The sequence below is a fragment of the Rana temporaria genome, chromosome 6 (assembly GCF_905171775.1).
Source record: "Rana temporaria chromosome 6, aRanTem1.1, whole genome shotgun sequence".
Taxonomy (NCBI): domain Eukaryota; kingdom Metazoa; phylum Chordata; class Amphibia; order Anura; family Ranidae; genus Rana; species Rana temporaria.
This window is the reverse complement of record NC_053494.1, coordinates 65,656,116-65,678,916: the sequence shown is the minus strand read 5'-3', so window position 1 is coordinate 65,678,916 and position 22,801 is coordinate 65,656,116. Positions and strand designations below refer to the sequence as shown.

The window sequence follows — 22,801 nt, the reverse complement described above, 5'->3', positions numbered from 1 at the left end:
ACCCGGCGCAACCATCACATTTTGTCCTCTCCCTGGTCGTGGCTCTGATCAGTCTCTGCAGTGGCTTTCATAGCCAAGCAGAGAGTGAAGCCGCCTCCCCTCCTCCGTTATGTCTACACAGTGCTGTGCATGCAGGAGGAGGGGGAGGAGGCTTCACTCTCTGCTAGGCTGTGACAGCGGCTGCCGAGACTGATCAGAGCCAAGAGTCCACGCTACCACGGAGAGAATGGGATCATCAAGGCTCCGGGTCCCGGATCTGCTGACTGGCTCAGGTGCGGCTCGCATTACCCCTCCCCCTGCAAAGCCACTACCTCGTTCTCTTTATGTGTGGTCTGAAGGGAAGTGTCTGTCATGGCACCGGGTGCCAGTGTGCTGACTGGTTCAGATGCAATACCCCTCCCCCTGCAAAGCCACTACTACTGTACTGTGGGGGGTCTGTATTGTTAGGGGGGTTTATATTGTTAGGGGGGTCTGTACTGTATGGGGTTGCTTGTATTGTTGGGGGGTCTGTATTCATAGGGGGGTCTGTACACTGTAGGGGGGTATGCACGGTAGAGGGGGTCTGTACTGTTGGGTGCAGGGTGCTGTGTAATGTAAAGGGGTCTAGAGGTGCTGTAAAATGCAAAGGGGTCTAGAGGTGCAGTGTAATGTAAAGGGGTCCAGAGGTACAAACGCTGTGTAATGTAAAGGGGTCCAGAGGTGCAGGGTGCTGTGTAATGTAAAGGGGTCCAGAGGTACAAGCGCTGTGTAATGTAAAGGGGTCCAGAGGTGCAGGGTGCTGTGTAATGTAAAGGGGTCCAGAGGCACAAGCGCTGTGTAATGTAAAGGGGTCCAGAGGTGCAGTGTAATGTAAAGGGGTGCAGAGGTGCAGGGTGCTGTGTAATGTAAAGGGGTCCAGGGGTGCAGGGTGCTGTGTAATGTAAAGGGGTCCAGAGGTGAAGGGTGCTCTGTAATGTAAAGAGATCCAGAGGTGAAAGGTGCTGTGTAATGTAAAGGGGTCCGGAGGTGCAGGGTGCTGTAAAATGCAAAGGGGTCTAGAGGTGCTGTGCAATGTAAAGGGGTTCAGGGGTGTTCGCTTCTGCGTGCGAGCTTGGCGGGACGTGACGCGTTTTCTGGCTCCTAACTTTTTTAGCTGGCTCCTAGACTCCAAGCTAATTTGTCAAACCCTGGTGTAGGATAAAAACTTGCATGCACTTTAATAGTAGAAATGGGAATAGTAGAAACGTGACATCGCCACAGCCTCCGTGCGTGGCGATGTCACGTGATCCAGCTCCACTCAATGCGTTTAGTCATACAGACATCATCAAGGGAATGGCCTCACATGTGCTCAGTGTCTTATATAAGGTAGGGGCGGATTTTAGTGAATCACATGCGGTGCAATTCAAAAGCCGTAACTGTTCCTTTAAATGCCACCGGATGATTTGTCTGTCAATCACATCCCTGCTCCATCCACCCCCGATCCAATCCCAGCTCCATCCACCCCACCCACCCCCACAGCACATGTCTTATTCCCTCCCAAAGCCTCCCTAGCACATACCCCCCCCAACCCCCAATCAAACATATGCTGTCTTCCACAAAGGGGTTGGCTACAGGCACCCCACAAGAGATGTGGATAAATGCTCCCACTGCCCAAACTAGTGCCCCCCACCAGGCAAGTTAGTGGAGCAAAGTCACATGTGACCCAAGTGCAGTGTAATTTCAGCCCATTCATGTTTACAGTCTCATACAGTGGCAGCCCGTCCATTAGCCTGGCTTCACACTGATGTGATGCAGGAACCAGCGCGATTACAGCTCTGGTTCTTGCATCGCATCTCTCCCCCAGGCAGTTCACACTGCCTTCTGCAAACCGCTGGGGGTGTCAATACATTGTCAATGACACCCGCAGATTAGTTCACAGCAGTGCACAGCATGAATCTATCCACGGCCACCCCCTATTCATGCGTCCAGCCCCTTTTAGGACACCGGCGCTTGAATTACAGCGGCGGGGGGTGTTTTTTTTAAGCACCTGATTAGAGCCATCGGCTCTAACAGGCTTCAAAATATGGTGGACTTGGAGCGCAGAGCATTGCGCTCTGAGCCCACCTAGGTGTGTTATAAAAGCAAAAAAGCTAATTAATTATTATTTATTTTCTAACACTGACCCGCCTCTCCGCCAATCAGGAAGCGAGGGTCTGATACCCATCACCTGATTGGTTGAAAGCACAGGAAAACCTATTGGACGTCTAGCAGGAGGAAATAAGAGAGGCGCACGGTGGAAGCATGGAGGACACAGCTCGCCGCCGTCACCCGCTGCCTGACCCATCACCAAGATGGGGTAAGTGCCGGTCAGACAACGAGCGGGCGGGGGGTGCTAGTTAAATGGGGCACAGTGGCTGCATTTGATGGGCACAATGGCGGCACTAGATGGGCACAGTGGCAGCACTAGATGAGCACAGTGGCTGCATTTGATGTTTTTTTGTTTTATAATTTTTCAGTTTGCTTGCACCCCCCAAGAATTGTGAGCACCAACCACCACTGATCTCTTGTATCATGTCTGCAGCATCTGACCATCTCCTGTATCATGTCTGCAGTCTCTGACCATCTCCTGTATCGTGTCTGCAGTCACTGACCTTCTACTGTATCATATCTGTAATCTCTGATTATCTCCTGTAGCATGTCTGCAGTCTCTGATCATCTCCTGTATCATGTCTGTAGTCTCTGATTATCTCCTGTAGCATGTCTGCAGTCTCTGATCATCTCCTGTATCATGTCTGCAGTCTCTGACCATCTCTTGTACCATGTCTCCAGTCTCTGACCATCTCATGTACTATGTCCCCAGTCTCTGACCATCTCTTGTACCATGTCTCCAGTCTCTGACCATCTCCTGTACTATGTCCCCAGTCTCTGACCATCTCTTGTACCATGTCTCCAGTCTCTGACCATCTCCTGTACTATGTCCCCAGTCTCTGACCATCTACTGTATCATGTCTGTGACTCTCACTCTGCGGAAGGTGCTCCAGAGTCCCCTCCACAAAAGAGTCACCAGAGCTCCACCCCTCCCTTACATTAGAGTTCCCCTTTACACCAAATTCTGCAGGTTCCCCCTTAGATCATGATCCGCAGCATTCCCCTATAAGGGGGAATCCTGCCGACTCTGATATATGGGGGTACTCTGTGCTGGCTGGGTTATATTAACCTGACCTTCATGTAAATGGAGAAATATGCGTGTAAAATATAATATATATGTAATATATATTTGATTAAAGAATAATTGGTTAGAGAAAATTCTATAAACGGTGAATTCATAGTTCATAGAATTTAAATCTCTTAAAGGAGTTGTAAAGGAAAACTTTTTTTGCCTAAAATTAATGTCTGCAAGGTAGACAGACAGAATAGTGTAATGATTCTGTTAAAAAATGAGTAAATACCTATTAAATTCCTTCATCTATATCACCTCCGGCATTCTAGTTTCTGTTCTGTCATTCACTTCCTGTTTTTTGGCGCTCGTTCATGTAAGAACTACATTTCCCAGTATGCATTGCCCAGTAATTCACACCTCCTTGAAGTCTCTAACATGTAGAGTGCGTCCTGCTGCACAGATGTAGTTCCCAGGAGGGGGTGAGCACGTCACTGACCACCGCAGTAAAGCCTCCCTTCACGGTGGTGAGTAACAATCAGACAAGCAGGAAGTGAACAGAACAGAGAAGAAATAGAGCAACTTCTGGGCAAAAACGAACAATGAGGAAGTGAGAAGAGGAATGTCTGCAGGTAAAGGATGCTTATTATGAAAAAAAAATTCCTTTACAACCCCTTTAATATATGCAATTTATACAGATAAAGGGGTTATAAAGGTTCGTCTTTTTTTCTAAATTGGTTCCTTTAAGCTAGTGCATTATTGGTTCACTTACCTTTTCCTTCGATATCCCTTCTAAATGTTTTTTTTGTTTGTTTGAATTTCTCACTTCCTGTTTCTCGTCAGTAAGCTTTCTACCATCATCCGAGCGGTGGGAAGTCATTTAGAACAGCTTACTGAACTCCTTCCTGAGGAGGAACAGGAAGTGAGAAATTCAGACAAAGAAAACAAATTTTTTAGAAGGGAAATTGAAGGTAAAGGTAAGTGAACCAACAATGCACTAGCTTAAAGGAACCTATTTAGAAAATAAAAAACAAACCTTTACAACCCCTTTAATTTTTATCGCTTGAATAATTTTTCCCATTATGGATGTGAATGGGGCCTCATGTCTCAGATCTGTCTAAGGCCTCACAAAGCCTAGAGTAGATATGTGCATTCCCATTCGTACGAATGTTATTTTCGTACGAAAATGTTCATTTTCGTACCCGCAGAATAATGTGTACATACGAAAAAATGTAAGCACCAAAATACGAAAACAACGGGATTACGAATGAGTCGCATAACGAACAACCGCAAATACGAACGAACGATCCGACGAAAATACGACAAAACGAAAACGGCAAAAGAACGAATATGACATCTATAGCAAAAGACTTGCATTCTGTATTTTGTTTGAATCCTTGTTCTGTTCGTATTTTGATTTTCAGTCGTATGTTCATATGACATCTAACAAAAGATTTTCATTCTGTATTTTGTTTGATTCCTTTTTCTGTTTGTATGTTCATATGACATCTTATAACAAAAGATTTGTATTCTGTATTCTGAATTCCTTTTTTCTGTTTGTAATTTGGTTTCAAAATACAGAATGCAAATCTTTTGTTATAAGATGTCATTTTCGTTTTTTTTGAATGGACAGTGAGTGTAGTTAGTTAGTGAAGCAGCTTCTCTTTTGTGCTGAGTACAGTAGTACAGTAGAGCCAAATAAACTTTTCTGTGGATTTTCGTCTGAAGGGAGATCAGTTGGCCAGACTTTTGAACCTGGAACCCAAAAATGGTTTTCTGATGGAGTTTAAAAACGAACGAACGTTCGGTAAAACGATCGTTTTTATGTTTGTTGTTAAAAAAGTCTGACCAAGTGTATGGGGCTTAACAATAGTTAATATGGATGAGCCGCGTGTTGAAAGTGCAGCGAATCCCGCAATATATTTACGAAAGTACAAAATGACAAAAATTCACGAAAATTATTGTCTAACAAGTAATGAACATGAATTAAACAGAATAACGAACCATCCCGCATGTACGAAAATAAAACGGTAACCAAAATACGAAACGATCGGAATACGAAAAAATCGCGTCGTACGAAAAACGAACGGGAACGAACAGGAAAACGGGCGTCTTACGAAAAACGAACGGGAACGAACCTACGGAACGATACGAAACAAAACAAAAAAAAACAAAAAAAAATTCTGTGCACATGTCTAGCCTAGCCTCTGTGTCCCCTTCCTCTGCTCTGGGGTCCCTATCAGACGATCAGCAATCTGATGATAATGATGATGTTGATGAATCTGGGGACAAGGATCAGGGGCAGTCGGATCAATCAGGGGATGAGGAGAACCTTTCTACCTCTCAGGCTCTCAAGATGCAGATGCAATACTATACAGAGGTTGTGCCTGATGCGTACAAGCTGCCCTCCACTGAGTCAGCCGAGTCCCCTGTTCCCTTCTTGGGGGTCTTTAAAATCCCCACAAGCTGCATATATCTTCCCGGTCCATCCATTACTGGAAAAGCTTATGTATGCTGACTGGGATCAACCAGATAAGCTGTTTTCTCCTCCCAAGAAATGTTCCCTTCTTTATTCAATGGAGGAGAAATTCACCAAGAAATGGAGTTTACTAGCAATAGACGCAGCTATTTCTTCCGTGAATAAAAGTCTGTCCTGTCCTGTGGACAATGCTCAGGTATTTAGAGATCAACTGAGAAAAAGCTGGAGTCTGTTTAAATCCTCCTTTATTATGGCTGGCACTGTTACCCAACCTGCAGTAGAAGGTTGTCAGTTCTTAAAGGATCAGATGAAGCAGGTGATTAAAATCCTCCCTGCTGAACAGGCCAGAGATTGGGCAGACCTACCTAAGGCCTTATGTTTTTGCGGTGGATGCTATTAATGATTCTATTCCGCAAGCATCCCACCTTACTCTCCTGCTGGTACACATGTGCAGGATTCTTTGGCTAAAGCATTAGTCAGCTGAAGCTCTGTGCAAAAAGATTTTGGCCGGATTCCCATTTCATGAGGAACGCTTATTTGGGGATGACCTGGATAAATATATCCAAAAGATTTCTAGTGGTAAGACTACTTTGTTGCCAGTTAAGAAAAAGAGTAAACGTCCCTCTTTTAAACATTCTCTTTCCCCAGTCCCAGGGACTACAGCCTCCAGGCAGTGGCGACTGCCTCCTCAGCCAAGTGTAAGGCCGTGTACACACGGTCGGTCCAAACCGATGAAAACGGACCGAAGTTCAATTTCATCAGTCCAAACCGTCCGTGTGTATGCCCCATCGGTCTTTCGTCCTTCAGACAAAAGTTAGAGAACTTGCTTTAAAATCGAACCGATGGACCGCTGACCGATAGGTCCAAACCGATGGTTAGTACACAAAAGCATCGGTTCAAAACCCGTGCATGCTCAGAATCATGTCGACGCAGCATGCTTGGAAGCATTGAACTTTGTTTTTTTCAGCACGTCGTGTGTTTTACGTCACCGCATTCTCAACCGATTCGGTTTTTTGGAACGATGGTGTGTACGCACATCAGGCCATCAGTCTGCTTCAGCGGTGAACCGATGAAAACGGTCCGTCGGACCATTCTCATCGGATGGATCGACCGTGTGTACGCGGCCTAATAGGCAAAGCCCAGGGACAAAAGAAATCCCAAAGTCATCTTTATGAAATGGGGGGGGGGGGGGGGGGGACTCCTGCGATTTTCAAGGGCTTGGCAGGAAGAGATTCAGGACAAGTGGGTAAGCTCCACAGTATCTCTGGGTTAAAGACTGGAATTTTGGGTGCTCCCGCCATCCCGTTTTCTAAGGTCAAGCATTCCAAAAGATCCAGTAAAGAGAAGGCACTTGTTCCTAGCATTGGGTCACTGGTTATCCCAAGGGGTAATCATAGAGGGTTGCCACAGAGGAGTAAGGCTTGGGGTTTTATTCAAATATCTTTATGGTTCCAAAACCAAACAGAGGATGTCGGGACCCATTCTAGCCACTTCTCTACTTTGGGTGTTTTTCAGATTTGGTGTTTACAAGACTAAAACAGTTTTTTTTGCTAGAAAATTACTTAAAACCCACAAACATTATATATTTATTTTTTTCTAATACCCTAGAGAATAAAATGGCGATCATTGCAATACTTTTTGTCACACCATATTTGCGCAGCGGTCCTACAAGCGCACTTTTTTTGGAAAAAAAATCACTTTTTTTTAATTAAAAAATAAGACAGCAATAAATTTGGCCCAATTTTTTATATATTGTGAAAGATAATGTTACGCCGAGTAAAATGGTACCCAACATGTATCGTAAAAGAGTCATCTATTACGCCGGAAAAATATGGTACCCTGTCTTTTCTCTGCCATCACTTTTCTATGTTTCTACATCTATGTAGCTCAGCTATGTCACAAATCCAGTACAACACTGGATTTATTATTATGATAAACCTGATATTGGGGGTTATTTACTAAAGGCAAATCCACTTTGTACTACAAGTGCAAAGTGGAAGTGTAGTGGCCATAGATCCGAGGCGGACATGCAAGGAAAATAAAAAAAACAGCATTTTAGCTTGCACATGATTGGATGATGAAATCAGCAGAGCTTCCCCTCATTTCAGATCTACCCCTCAGATTTACAGTAACTGCACTTCCAAGTGCAATTTCAAGTGCACTTTGCACTTGTAGTTTGCACTCGTAGTTCAAAGTGGATTTGCCTTTCATAAATAACCCCCAAGTCTTTAATCTCCTACACTACATACAACTGAGTTGTAAAACAGGTTTGACTACATAACTAAGGGCTTCTGGTGTTTATAAAACACTGAAGCAAATGAGGAAGGAAATGTTGGAACATTTTAAACATATTTTAAATATTTAAACATTTTAAATATTTATTATTCCACCCCTTCTTGCCAACGTAACACAAAAATACAGCCCCGCTAGACTGGGCATTTTTCCGTAGGGCAGCATATTTGTGTATCGCCTTTTGCACTGGGAAGGGCGCCACACTCTGTGAATGGCGGAGAGAGATACATTGGGGTTGATTTACTAAAGGGAAATCCACTCTACACTACAAGTGATCCTCTAAGTGCAGTCGTTGTAGATCGCTGTAAATCAGAGGGGAAGCTCTGCTGATTTTATCATCCAATCATGTGCAAGCAAAAATGCTTATCCCCCTCATATGTACAGCGACTGCATTTCCAAGTGCACTTTCAAGTGCAATTGCAATGCCCTTGTAGTGCAAAGTGGATTTGTCTTTCGTAAAAAAAAAAACAATGTATCTCTCATCTTGCAGAGGAAAAAAAAAAGTGTGTAAAAAAAATAATAAAACATAAACTACATAAAAAACCCTAACATAGTAAATTGGAAGGACTATGAATGCCGGTTCACACTGGGGCGACTCGTCAGGCGACTCACAAGTCGCGTCCCATTCTATTCAATAGAACCATTCTAATAGGAGCGACGCAAGTCACTCCGACTTAGAAAAAGGTTCTTGTACGACTTCGGGGGCGACTTACATTGACTTCTATACAGAAGTCATTTTGCAAGTCGCCTCTGAAGTCGTCTTCAGGACGCCTTGCGGAGTCGCCCCCGAAGTCGTGCCGCCCCAGTGTGAACCGGCTCTAACAGTACCAAGGAGTAAAAAAGTATCACAATATTTATTAATACAGGTTTAAAATATTGAAGACATAGACTTGTACACATGTACCACAAACATGAACATCAAAAAGCAATGTACTGCTCTTCTTAGTGTTAATTCTCATCAACCCCACTGCAGTAGGGGATAAGAGACTTGCTGTAGCTTCGACACAGTGGCTTTAGCATAGCAAGGCTTTGTCAGGAAAATATATTGCAGTCGAACACTAAAAAGAAAAATATTGTAAGTATAATGGCTCAGTAGTTTGTTGCCACATACCTGAGAGAAAGGGGGGGGTGAATGGCAAATGTATGCTTGTGCCACATCCAGGATATATGAGAAAGGAAAAAATGGGTCCCCTGGGTGGACTTTTAAGGCACTAATAGTATTCCAAAATATACAGGATATTGAGAGTAACAAAATAGTTTTATTCACAATTGTACATATTTATAAAAAAAAAAAATATTGAATTAAAATATACAGTTCCAATGATTGTCACCAGATAAGTAAATACATGAAGAACCTTCTTTACACCCGACGCGTTTCGGGGTAACCTTCTTCAGGGGTGTGTAGAGAAGGACAATTAGTTCATGTATTATAAGGGATGATGAATATTTCATTGGATACATAATGAACTTTTAAGGCACTAATAGTATTCCAAAATATACAGCATACCCTTTGCTGGGTGTTCAAGCTGTGAGGTTGATCCTGTCAATAATACAGTGTACTGTTTGACAGTGGACATTATTAGGTTTGTTGCGGATCTCATATAATCAGAGACCTCCATCCCATCCTAATCTTGTGTCCAGCACAGCATTTAGGTCTGGTCTAGTGTAAAAATTTAATGGGGGGGGGGTGGATTTTTTTTGGGGGGGGGGGGCTAAAGGAGAGTGGGTGGGGGGGGTATAGATGTTGTGGTTGTCGTGTATGTTATTGTTCTTAGGTCTGTGTATTTATTTATGTGTGTGTTATGTCGGGTTGAATAAGCTTATCATATTGAGTTGTTCATATGTTGTCTGTATAGCAGAATATTTTTAAGGGGATAGTGTTTATCGTTCAATGGATTAACCATATATCTAAGATTCATTTGTGTGTAGAGGGCATTTTTTTAGAAATGTTCATCATTTGCATGTATTCTTCGGTGGCTTGGAAAAGGATCCAACAGGCCCATATAGTAGTGAATGTATGTGGGGAATTCCGTAAGATAGCGATGAGTTCTTCCATTTCTGCAATTTGGATGGCAGAGACCCTGGTTGTACCCCATAGTGTGGATATGCACATTTTAGCTGCATTTACTAACATCATGGCTAATTATTTGTAGTATGGTGTGTCGCTTGATTCATGATGGTAGAGTAGGAACTGCGCGGGTGTAAATTTCATAGAGTATGTGGTTATTTTTTTTGATAAGTTTGTGTATCTGTTTCCAGTATTCGTGGATAAGTGGGCAGTTCCACCAAATATGCAAGAGATCGCCTGGTGCTTGTTGACGCCTCCAGCATTTGTCTGCGTTGGATGCGTCAAATTTGTGTAGGATGGAGGGGGTGCGGTACCATGTGAAATAATTTTATATCGACCTCATTGAAGACAATTATAGATCCCTTTGTGTACATTCTGGTATATTTTTCCCCCAGGAGATGTTTTTATGTTATGTCTTGGTCTTTAGCCCAGGCTTTACAAGCTGTACCCTCGTCGGGCCAGAGTATTATCCCAGAGCATGTTGTGGGTCTGAGGCCCCATACACACCATATAAACTATCCTGCAGATAAATCCCATCAAATGTGTTTCTGCGATAGATCCTATGGTGTGTACACGCCAACGGATATTTATCCGCAGATAAATCTCCCCTGGAATGGATTTCCAGCAGATAAATATTTGTCGACATGCACAGAATATCTATCTGCTGGAATCCATTCCAACGGATGGATCCGCTCGTCTGTACAGACTTACCGGATCCATCCGTCCAAAGGGATTCCCCGCACGCGCCGTAATGAATAGACGCATGCGTGGAATTCCTTATATGACAGCGTCGCGCCCGTCGCCGCGTCATAATAGCGGCGACGGCGCGACACGTCATCGGCAGAGGATTTCAGCGCGGATTTCAATGCGATGGTGTGTACACGCCATCGCATTGAAATCCTCTGAAATCTTAGAGAGGATTTATCCGTGGATACGGTCCGCTGAACCGTATCTGCGGATAAATTCTATCGTGTGTATGGGGCCTTAGAGACGACATGGCATTGGGGTGTGAGGCTTAGGCATAGGTCTTCGAATGTGGTTAAGGCTTCGGAGAGGTCTGTTTTGTGTTGAATAGAGTTTAAGTAGTGTGCAATTTGCGAATATTCTAGGAAGTTTAGGTGTGGTGCCGCCCAGAGCGCGCATTCATGTGTTCTAGGGTAAGCAACTTACCCTCCAGTAGAAGGTAGTGTATGCGTAAGCCTATGCTTGGTTGTTTACTGGACACAAGATGAGGAGTCATCCCGGGAGGGAATTGAGGATTCATTAGAATTGGAGATAGAGGGTCCGGGACCCTGGAGAGTTTGAATTCATGGCTGATAACGGCGAAGCACTCCAATGTGGGGCCTATGGTGGGATGATCTGTTAGATTTTTTGGCCAGAGATTACAATGGATCCATGGAATGCAAATAATGGGGTGTAGGAAAAGGACATTTTCTAGGGTTACCCAGTCTTTTACCTGGTGGTGGGTGTGGCAGTCTATGATACGTTGTAGGTGACAGGACCAATAGTATTGTTGTATGTCAGGTAAGCCTATTCCTCCTTTGGATTTGGGTTTTAATAATAGGGTGTGTCTAATTCTGGGTTGTTTTTGGTTCCAGAGATCATTTTGACATATTTTTGATTGTATTTGAATGATTGTAGAAAGGTACTGGGGAGTTTGATAGGAATCATTTGGAGGAGGTATAATATGCGTGGCATGATATTCATTTTAATGATAGACGCTCTGCCGAACCAGAAAAAATGTGTTTTGTTCCATTTGTTTAGATCTTCTGTGATAGTTTTAAGAAGTGGCAAATAATTGTTCAGACATAGGTCGGATAGTTTTAGGTAGGTTATCGCGTCTGTTTTCCATGTGAATGGGAATTTTTTGTTAACATTGTAGAACTTGTGTTTTTGTTAGCGTTACGTTGAGAGCATGCAATTTTGTAAAGTTGATTTTGAAATGTGATATGAACTGGAATAGACAGAAGTCTTTCAGAAGGTTTGGTAGAGTTAACAGTGGTTTGGATAGGAAAAGAAGGATGTCATTGGTGAAGGTTTTATGGTTGAACTGGATGGACTTGTGTCTTTTTTCAACTTGACTAACTATGTAACCACTCGTTCAGTGCATTTCAGGCAAGGCCTCCCACTGGAGGTTAAAGTGAACGAACACCAACCCTGTTTTCATTTACTGAGCAGTTGTATTATAGCATTGCATTTAATATTGGTATTCTATTAATCAGTGTATCTCTTTTCAGGGCTTATTGCTAGTTCTAATAAAGCCCAGCTAAGTTTAAACAGTGTTTCGGTGTTACTTGGATCCAGGGTGAGGGTGAGCCATCACTGGTGTGGGACAGAAGACCCATATATTCATAGGCGTGCGCACGGGGTGTGCCGGTTGTGCCTGGGCACACCCTAATCACCCCGTGCTGTCTCCAGAGATCTCCCCAGAAATGCTGCATCCATGAGAGTGTGTGGCCTCCGCTGCCTGTGAAACAGTTTCACAGGCAGCAGATCGTGAGAATTGCTAGAGCTTTTTTTAGCATATGAAGCTGTCAGATAATGACATTACATGCAGGGAAAGTCACCAGCTGTCAAAATGATGTCGGGCGTGGGCGGGACTAAACAGCCATCAAACACCAGCCAATGGGATGGGTCTGGGCGGGCTGCTACATTTATGTGGCTCCGCCCGCTCTGTGAAGCAGCTCAATCATTGGCTGGTGTTGATGGCGCTTGGTCCCGCCCACCCCTGACATCGCGGCTGAGTTGTAAGTCATCACAACTCAGCCGCGATGTCGGGGGTGGGCGGGACCAAGCGTCATCAACACCAGCCAATGATTCGCTGCTTCAGAGAGGGGGCGGAGCCAGAGAAATGTAGCGACCCGCCCAGACCCATCCCATTGGCTGGTAACTGTTCAGTCCCGCCCATTCTCTACATCACCGCTGACTTAACAGCTGGTGTCTCTTCCTGCATGTAGTGTCATTATCTGACAGCTTCTTACACTGAACAGCTCTGGCAATTTTCACAATATCCTGAATGTGAAACTCCCCCTCTCCCCTATCTGTGCCAACCAATGCTGCCTATATGTGCCAGTGTTGCTTATCAGTGCCAACCAATACTGCCAATCAAAGCTGCCTATCCGTGCCAACCAATGCTGCCTATCCGTGCCAACCAATGCTGCCTATCTGTGCCAACCAGTTCTGCCTATCCGTGCCAACCAGTTCTGCCTATCTGTGCCAACCAGTTCTGCCTATCCATGCCAACCAGTGCTGCCAATCAGTTCCAACCAGTGCTGCTTATCAATGCCAACCAGTTCTGCCTATCAGTGCCAACCAGTGCTGCCTATCAGTGCCAACCAGTGTTGTCTATCAGTGCCAACCTGTGCTGTCTATCAGTGCCAACCAGTGCTGCCTATCAGTACCAACCAATGCTACCTATCAATGCCAGTGCTGCTTTTCAGTGCCAACCAATGCAGCCTATCACTGCCACTCTGCCAGTGCTGCTCATCAGTGCCAACCAGTGCTGTCTATCAGTGCCAATCAATGCTGCCTATCAGTGCCAACCAAAGCTGTAAATCAGTGCCAACCAATGCTGTCAGTGCCAGCCAATGCTGTCAATCAGAGCCCATGAGTGCTGCCAATCATAGCCCATCAGTGCTGCCAATCAGTGCCCATCAGTGATGCCCGTCAGTGCCCATCAGTGATGCCAGTCAGTGTCCATAAGTACAACCAATCAGAGCCCATCAGTGATGCATATCAGTGCCCATCAGTGCCACCTATCAGTGCCAATCAGTGCTGCCTATCAGTGCCACATATCAGTGCACATCAGTGCTACCAATTAGTGTCCATCAACGCTGCCAATCAGTGCCTACCAGTGCTGCCTTAGCAGGGATGGTGGAAACCCCTCTACAGATAATTGCAATACAAATTACCTTCAAGTGCAACAACTTTTTAGTTGGGAGCTTCACACCATTGTAGCACTTTGGAATTTACATTTTTTAGATTGTTACACTTAATTGTATATGTTTTAGTCGTGCTTATAATGTGAATTATTGCTTTTGAAGTTAATTTTCCACCACCCTGCTAAGTCCATGTCTTTATGGACCTTGCTTTGTGCACTGGTGTGCAGTCATGTTGAAACAGGAAGGTGCCGTCCCCCAAACTGTTCCCACAAAGTTGGGAGCATGAAATTGTCCAATATTTCTTGGTATGCTGACACCTTAAGAGTTCCTTTTACTGGAACTAAGGGGCCAAGCCCAACCCCTGGAAAACAACCACACACCATATTATTTGGACCAGTGCACAAAGCAAGGTCCATAAAGACAAGGATGAGCGAGTTTGGGGTGAAGGAACTTGACTGACCTGCACAGAGTCCTGACCTCAACCCTGATAGAACACCTTTGGGATGAATTAGAGTGGAGACTGCAAGCCAGGCCTTTTCGTCCAACATCAGTACCTGATCTCACAAATGCGCTTCTGGAAGAATGGTCAAACATTCCCATAGACACACTCCTAAACCTTGTGGACGGCCTTCCCATAAGAGTTGAAGCTGTTATAGCTGCAAAGGGCGGGGCCAACTCAATATTGAATCCTACGGACTAAGACTGGGATGCCATTAGAAGTTATGTGTGTGTAAAGGCAGGCGTACTAATACTTTTAACTATATATATATATATATATATATATATATATATATACAGGGAGTGCAGAATTATTAGGCAAATGAGTATTTTGACCACATCATCCTCTTCATGCATGTTGTCTTACTCCAAGCTGTATAGGCTCGAAAGCCTACTACCAATTAAGCATATTAGGTGATGTGCATCTCTGTAATGAGAAGGGGTGTGGTCTAATGACATCAACACCCTATATCAGGTGTGCATAATTATTAGTCAACTTCCTTTCCTTTGGCAAAATGGGTCAAAAGAAGGACTTTTCAGGCTCAGAAAAGTCAAAAATAGTGTGATATCTTGCAGAGGGATGCAGCACTCTTAAAATTGCAAAGCTTCTGAAGCGTGATCATCGAACAATCAAGCGTTTCATTCAAAATAGTCAACAGGGTCGCAAGAAGCGTGTGGAAAAACCAAGGCGCAAAATAACTGCCCATGAACTGAGAAAAGTCAAGCGTGCAGCTGCCAAGATGCCACTTGCCACCAGTTTGGCCATATTTCAGAGCTGCAACATCACTGGAGTGCCCAAAAGCACAAGGTGTGCAATACTCAGAGACATGGCCAAGGTAAGAAAGGCTAAAAGACGACCACCACTGAACAAGACACACAAGCTGAAACGTCAAGACTGGGCCAAGAAATATCTCAAGACTGATTTTTCTAAGGTTTTATGGACTGCTGAAATGAGAGTGAGTCTTGATGGGCCAGATGGAAGAGCCCGTGGCTGGATTGGTAAAGGGCAGAGAGCTCCAGTCTGACTCAGACGCCAGCAAGGTGGAGGTGGAGTACTGGTTTGGGCTGGTATCATCAAAGATGAGCTTGTGGGGCCTTTTCGGGTTGAGGATGGAGTCAAGCTCAACTCCCAGTCCTCCTGCCAGTTTCTGGAAGACACCTTCTTCAAGCAGTGGTACAGGAAGAAGTCTGCATCCTTCAAGAAAAACATGATTTTCATGCAGGACAATGCTCCAGCACACGCGTCCAAGTACTCCACAGCGTGGCTGGCAAGAAAGGGTATAAAAGAAGAAAAACTAATGACATGGCCTCCTTGTTCACCTGATCTGAACCCCATTGAGAACCTGTGGTCCATCATCAAATGTGAGATTTACAAGGAGGGAAAACAGTACACCTCTCTGAACAGTGTCTGGGAGGCTGTGGTTGCTGCTGCACGCAATGTTGATGGTGAACAGATCAAAACACTGACAGAATCCATGGATGGCAGGCTTTTGAGTGTCCTTGCAAAGAAAGGTGGCTATATTGGTCACTGATTTGTTTTTGTTGTGTTTTTGAATGTCAGAAATGTAAATTTGTGAATGTTGAGATGTTATATTGGTTTCACTGGTAAAAATAATTAATTGAAATGGGTATATATTTTTTTTTTGTTAAGTTGCCTAATAATTATGCACAGTAATAGTCACCTGCACACACAGATATCCCCCTAAAATAGCTAAAACTAAAAACAAACTAAAAACTACTTCCAAAAATATTCAGCTTTGATATTAATGAGTTTTTTGGGTTCATTGAGAACATGGTTGTTGTTCAATAATAAAATTAATCCTCAAAAATACAACTTGCCTAAAAATTCTGCACTCCCTGTATACACATATACATACACACACACACACGTATGTGTGCTTGAGCTTTTGGGTGCACACCCTAATGCAATAGGCTGCGCACGCCTATGCATATATTACAGTGGCCCTTGCGGGAATAGCGCTACATATATATATATATATATATATATATATATATATATATATATATATATATATATATACAGTATTATATATATATATTGTTTTAGCAGACACCCTAGGGAATACAATGGTGGTTGTTGCAACTTTTTTATGTTATACTGTATTTGTGCAGCATGTTTTCAAACGCTTTTTTGGGGGGAAAAAAACGTTTCATGAATATAAAAAAAAAACTTCAGATAACCCTATTTTTTTGTAAAATGTGACAGATGATGTTACGCCAAGTAAATAGATAGCTAACTTGACACACTTTAAAACTGCACACACTCGCTCCAACTTTACCTATAAATGTTAGTACCCAACTGGGTACCAATATTATGTACATTTAGGAAAGAATCCAGACCTTTCCTAAAGCAATCTACTGAGCTGGACAGAACCACCTCTGGAGGGAGTCTATTCCAAATTTTCACAGCTCTTACTGTGAAGAAACCTTTCCATATTTGAAGATGAAATCTCTTTTCCGCTAGACGTAAAGAGTGCCCCCTTGTCCTTTGTGTTGACTGTAAAGTGAATAACTCAACACCCCTTATATATTTGTACATGTTGATCATATCCCCCCTAATTCTCCTCTTCTCAAGAGTGAATAAATTCAGTTCCTCTAATCTTATAGCTGAGCTCCTCCATGCCTCTTATCAGTTTGGTTGCCCTTCTCTGCACTTTCTCCAGTTCCCCAATATCTCTTTTGAGAACTGGGGCCCAAAACTGAACTTCATATCCCAGATGAGGTCTTACTAATGATTTGTACAGGGGCAAAATTATATCTCTGTCTCTGGAGTCCATACCTCTCTTAATACAAGAAAGGATTTTGCTCGCTTTGTAAACCGCAGCTTGGCATTGCATGCCATTATTGAGCTTATGATCTACCAAAACCCCCAGATCCTTCTCCACTACAGATCCCCCCAGTTGTACTCCCCCCAGTATGTATGCTGCATGCTAATTTTTAGGCCCCAAGTGCATAACTTTACATTTATCAACATCATTTATTAAACCTCATCTGCCACATAATCGCCAAATCAGACAGAGCATTGAGGTCGGCTTGTAAATTGGAGACATCCTGTAAGGACGTTATTCCACTGCATAGCTTGGTATCCTCTGCAAAGACTGAAATTTTACTTTTGATCCCAGACTCAATATCATTGATAAAGGTATTAAAAAGTAAGGGTCCCAACACTGAACCTTGGGTTTCCGGGTTTCTGAAGCTTACAATGATCTAATGCCTTAAACTAGATATATAAATCTATATACTCTTGCAATGTTTTTGGAATGTGTATGGAAAATTGAAAAGACCCATATAAATACAAAGAAAATATACAAGAATCACTGAAAATGGTGTATGTGCGAGGTACAGACACAACATATAATGCATGTTGGCAGGCATTTAAAAGGGAGCTGTACTCTGAGGTGTATGTAAGTTTTAATTTTTCTGTCTCTCCTTCTTAAAATATGAGATGCTTGTCTCTCATACCAATCCATGGACCTTAATATTTTCTGAGGCTCTGCCCTTGAAAATGTATGTAAATCGGGGCCTTGTTCTTATGCTCCAACAGCAAAATTCCGATGTGAGCTTTTCAACGGAAATTCCTACCGTGTGTATGCTCCTTCGTAATTTTGCTGTCGGAATTTCTGCCAACAAAAGTTTTAAGAGCTGGTTCTCAAATTTTCAGACGGAAAAAAATCCTATCTTAAAATCTGATCGTCTGTAGCAATTCCGACGCGCAAAATTCCGACGCATGCTTGTAAACAATTCGACGCATGCTCGGAAGCGTTGAACTTAATTTTCTCGGCTAGTCGTAGTGTTGTACATCACTGCGTTCTTGATGGTTTAGAGAACTTTTGTGTGACTGTGTGTATGCAAGCCAAGCTTGAGCGGAATTCCATTGGAAAAACCATCCAAGGTTTTTCTGAAGGAAAATCCGATCGTGTGTACGCAGCATTACTTTCTTAAAGAGGAGGTTCACCCAAATAACATCTATATCAGACCAACTTCTTTATACTTCTAACATGTACAGTCCGCATTTTTTTTTTTACATAATCTATATTTGCAATCTGATTTTCGGGTACTTCTCCCCACGGAAGTAGGCGTTGGAAGGCGTTGGAATGTCCTCTGGGAGGTCGCCCAGATGGTTGACGTCCTTTCAGAAAAAGTTCCCCCTGGCGGATAAGGCCCCGCCCCCTGTATTACGTAGGCGCGTCACGAGTCGCGGCGTTTCCGAGAAAAGCCGAACATGAAGAAGCTCTATACAGCGCCTGCGCAGTCAGCTCTACAAGGCTCCTAGTCGGTGCACAGGCGACGTATAGAGGCGACTCGCAGCTCTGCATTTTCGGCTTCTTTAGTAAACGCTGTGACTCATGACGCGCCTACGCAATACGGGGGGCGGGGCATTATCCGCCGGGGGGGGGGGACTTTTTCTGAAAGGACGTCAATCATTTGGGTGACCTCCCAGAGGACATTCCTCCTCAGCATAGAAATGCCTACTCCCGTGGGGAGAAGTACCCGGAAGCCAGATTGCAAATATACATTTTACGGTATGCACAGCGTAAAAAAAAAAAAACTTAACTAAAAATACTAATGACATTATTTTTTCAAGCATAACATTTCTATGGTGTGTTTGTTAGCGATATGAAATTTGTGATAAGCAAATGATGTATAATCTATAAAGCTCATTTAGTATACAACAGTATGAACATCCCCTCCACTGACACTAGAAGTTTGGCAGGTTAAAGCTGACCATACACTGTTAGATTTTCAAACAATTGTCCGTGAAAGATTGTTCAACAGAGCATTTTAGGTACCCAAGCATTTACATTCAATAGCGACGATTTTTTATTTCATTGATACATCACTTCGTTCGTTCAACTTCAACAAATCTTCATTAGATTGCCATACCAATTTATAGAATTTTAATGTTCGATTTACAATCCTTTACAATTATATAGACACAATACAGAAACGTTTCCCAACTGATGTCCACAATAACAGTTAAGCCCTGTACACACGATCGGTTTGTCCAATGAAAACAGACCGATGGACTGTTTTCATCGGACAAACTGATCTTGTGTGGGCCCCATCGGTTTGTTTTCCATCAGTGAAAAAAAATAGAACATGTTTTACATTTTTCCTATTGATAAAAAACCAATAGAAAAAAATGATCGTCTGTGTGCAAATCCATCAGTCAAGAATCCACTCATGTTCAGAATCAAGTCGACGCATGCTCAGAAGCATTGAATTTCATTTTTCTCAGCACGTCGTAGTGTTTTTTACGTCACCGCGTTTTGGCACGGTCGGATTTTTGACTGATGGTGTGTAGGCAAGACTGATGAATGTCAGCTTCATTGGATATCCCACGAAAAACTCCATCGGATTAGCTTTCATCAGATATCCGATCGTCTGTACGAGGCTTTAGAGTTTTGTATTTGTTCAGATAAGAAATGACAAAAAATTGTTATTAATAAATTGAGCTAATGTACCATAAGAGAATGTTTTCAAACAAGCTTCTACCAGTGTATGGACAGGTTTACATGACAAGGATAAAAAAGTTACAGCCATTATCATCCAATGACCAGACCTTCAGCCATCAGAATACTTTTTAGCTTTTCAGGTTGCCTTGGATAGGTCACGGGATGCATCATTTGGCTAAATAGTAATGATAAGCTATCTGGCTGCTATTGTAGCCATGGGTGTTACTAGTAAAAATGTATTTGGTACAAAATGCCACGCAGTACATTATTATGATGGGATGTGGTGGCATAGGAGAAGCAACTTAAGACTGCCAGTTGCATCATCACTGTGTATATTGCACAAATTACAATAATCAATAACTGTTAAACAAATTCTCTTTGGTTTTCTTTGACATTTTAAAGTGGAGTTCCACCCATAAATATAACATTACATCAGTAGTTTTGAAAAAATGTCATTAGTCCTTTATGAATTTTTTTTTTTTTTTAGATGCCTTCAAAGTGTTGTTGCTAGGCAGAATAGTTAATCTTCCCACTTCCTGCACCTAGGTGCTTAATGCTTCCTAACCTACACCGCACAGACTCCTGGGAATGTAGTGGGTGTAACTTTCTCAAAGAATCATGTGACTTGGACAGCACAGGTGCTGAAACTTGATCTGACACTGCTTGTGCAGCACTGAGCATGTGCGAGATTTGCAAGGCTGAAATCCAGGAAGTCATACAGTCTGGCTTCATGATGCCCACACTTAAGATGGCCCCAGTCAATTTCTATTTTATAAAGTGTCTAAACGCTGTTACAACCTAACAAAACGGACCTTAGTTTACAGACTAACTTTACTAGAATACATTAAGCTTTTGTATTACAGGGGTATTTATATTTAAAAAGTGAAATTGTGGCCGGAACTCCGCTTTAAGTTGATTCCATATTTGTTGTTGGCAGTTTAGAAGGTTGCTCAGTAGCTCATAGCTATGCTGCATTTGTAGGTCTTGTCTGCATATTCTTATGTCATTGACCCCACAGGGCACCATCTAATATTTACTTCAGATGCCGTATTGTTATTCATGTAGTTTATGATTAATAAGAACTATCTTTCTCATATTCCATATGCTGTTTGTCTATCTACTGACCCTGTTTTTTTTTTCTTTCCAGACGCTGGGTGTTGCAGTGTTCGCTGGGGTAGGAGTGTTTATTTTAAACCTTCCATTTATGACTTTGTTTGGAGTCGCGATCAAAAAACTGCAGGTAAAACTACATTATTTTATAATCTGTGCATAGGAAAAAAAAACATATCGGTCTTGTCACATTTTGTTGCTTTAGAAAGTGCAATTTGGACTTAGCTGGGCGGGGCTTAGAGTTGGGAGCATTACTCACCGGCCAGGTGCTCAGGGAGGGGGCCCAGGAGGGGGGGAGGAAGCTTAAGGACCAGTGTGTGCAGTGATGTGAAAGCGACTGCAAGGAGAGAGTGCGAGGAAGGGTAGGCTAAAGCCTGCAGGAGATTACAGACCAGTATGTGACAGCTCTGTGGGGTACTTAGTCAGTCACTCTATGAGTGGGGCATCACTGATTTAAGGGGTGAGTGGAGACCTTAAAGCCCACAAACAGTATGACGGGCAGCACCGGCCAGTTCAATAGAAACCGGCCCACGTTCGGCCCGTGTGTACAGCAGTCGGTCCATTAGAAGCTGGCCATTTGGCCTGCTTCTGTCAAAGGGGCATGACCGAAAAAGGTCTAAGAGTGCTGGCTGGAGTGTTTTCGTGCAAGGGCCACCCCCCCCCCCCCTGTCAGAGCACAATAGAACAGCAGGGGAGATCGCTTTACTGACATCAGATTGTTAGAACAGCGACTCTGACCTGAGCTGTCAGTTTTTATTCGTTCAGCCTGCTGGGTTGAGCAGAAATAAAAAATAGCAGTGTGTACTAGGCTTAAGGTAAGAGGGGGAACTGATATAAAGGTCCCCCTTATATCAGTGTCCTCACTCCCCTCTTACATCGGTGAACCCCTTCAACTTACTGTGTGTTTACTCTGCAGACTCTGGTGTAAAGGGGAATCTGATGTAAGAGCCCCCCCTTACATCAGAGTTCCCCTTTACATCAGGGTCCGCGGAGTTCCCCCTTTATATCGGGGGTCCACAGAGCTCCCCTTTACATCAGGGTCCACGGAGCTCCCCTTTACATCAGGGTCCACAGAGCTCCCCTTTACATCAGGGTCCACAGAGCTCCCTATTACATCAGGGTCCATGGAGTTTCCCTTTTCGGTAGGGTCTGCGGAGTTCCCCTTTGCACTGTAATGCAAACCCTGCAAACTCTGATGTATAGAAAAGGGGAATTCTGATGTAAAGGTGGCTCTGAGAACTCTGATGTAAGGGGGGATTCTAATGTAAGATGCAGAACATGTGAAAGGGTCCTAATGTGGGACCATAATATAGTGCCCAGTGATGGTAGTAAAGGGTGCTGGACTCGGAGGGAAGGGCCCCCGGGCTTGTGTCGGGGGGCCCTTTATGTTTTTTTGCACTGGGGCCCCTGAAGGCTCTAGTTACGCCTCTAACGCACTGCATCTACTGCAGACATGCCTAAAGACTTCCTGGTGAAAAGGAGCAAAAACTTGGTGTCCTACCAAGTACGGGATGAGGACAAGGACAGAGCGCAGGCCACCTGCCCGGCATGAATGATGTATGCCGTGTCTGACCAGAGGCCAGCTCCATGCCCCACCGGAGGCGTATCTCCCTGGCCAGCCTTGACCAGTTTGGGTACCCGCAGTTGGTGCACCAGGTGCTGTCTAGCACAACTCGCCCAGTGAGCAGAGAGTACCTGGAGCGGAGATTCAGCCTGAGATGGGGGTCAAAAAGAGACAGGGAAGTGAGAGATGGGAGAGTAGGAGGGGGACTGAGTCGCTGCACCATAGCCTCTGGCTTGTACTTGCCCCCTGGGCTTAACGTTGCAGTGGTCTGTAAACATTTATGTAAATCTTGAAATATGTTTCATAAATGTCATATC

General features: G+C 43.6%; 1 protein-coding gene across 2 annotated transcripts in view; it reads left to right on the top strand.

The window, feature by feature from the left end:
* The window catches only part of LOC120943546 (multidrug resistance-associated protein 1-like), a 264,397-nt gene that overhangs the window by 114,275 nt on the left and 127,321 nt on the right, over positions 1-22,801 (top strand). For both annotated transcript variants that reach the window (XM_040356912.1, XM_040356911.1), the window contains exon 12: positions 20,958-21,050. In XM_040356912.1, coding sequence (XP_040212846.1) covers positions 20,958-21,050 — 93 coding nt within the window. The remainder of the gene's footprint in view (positions 1-20,957; positions 21,051-22,801) is intronic.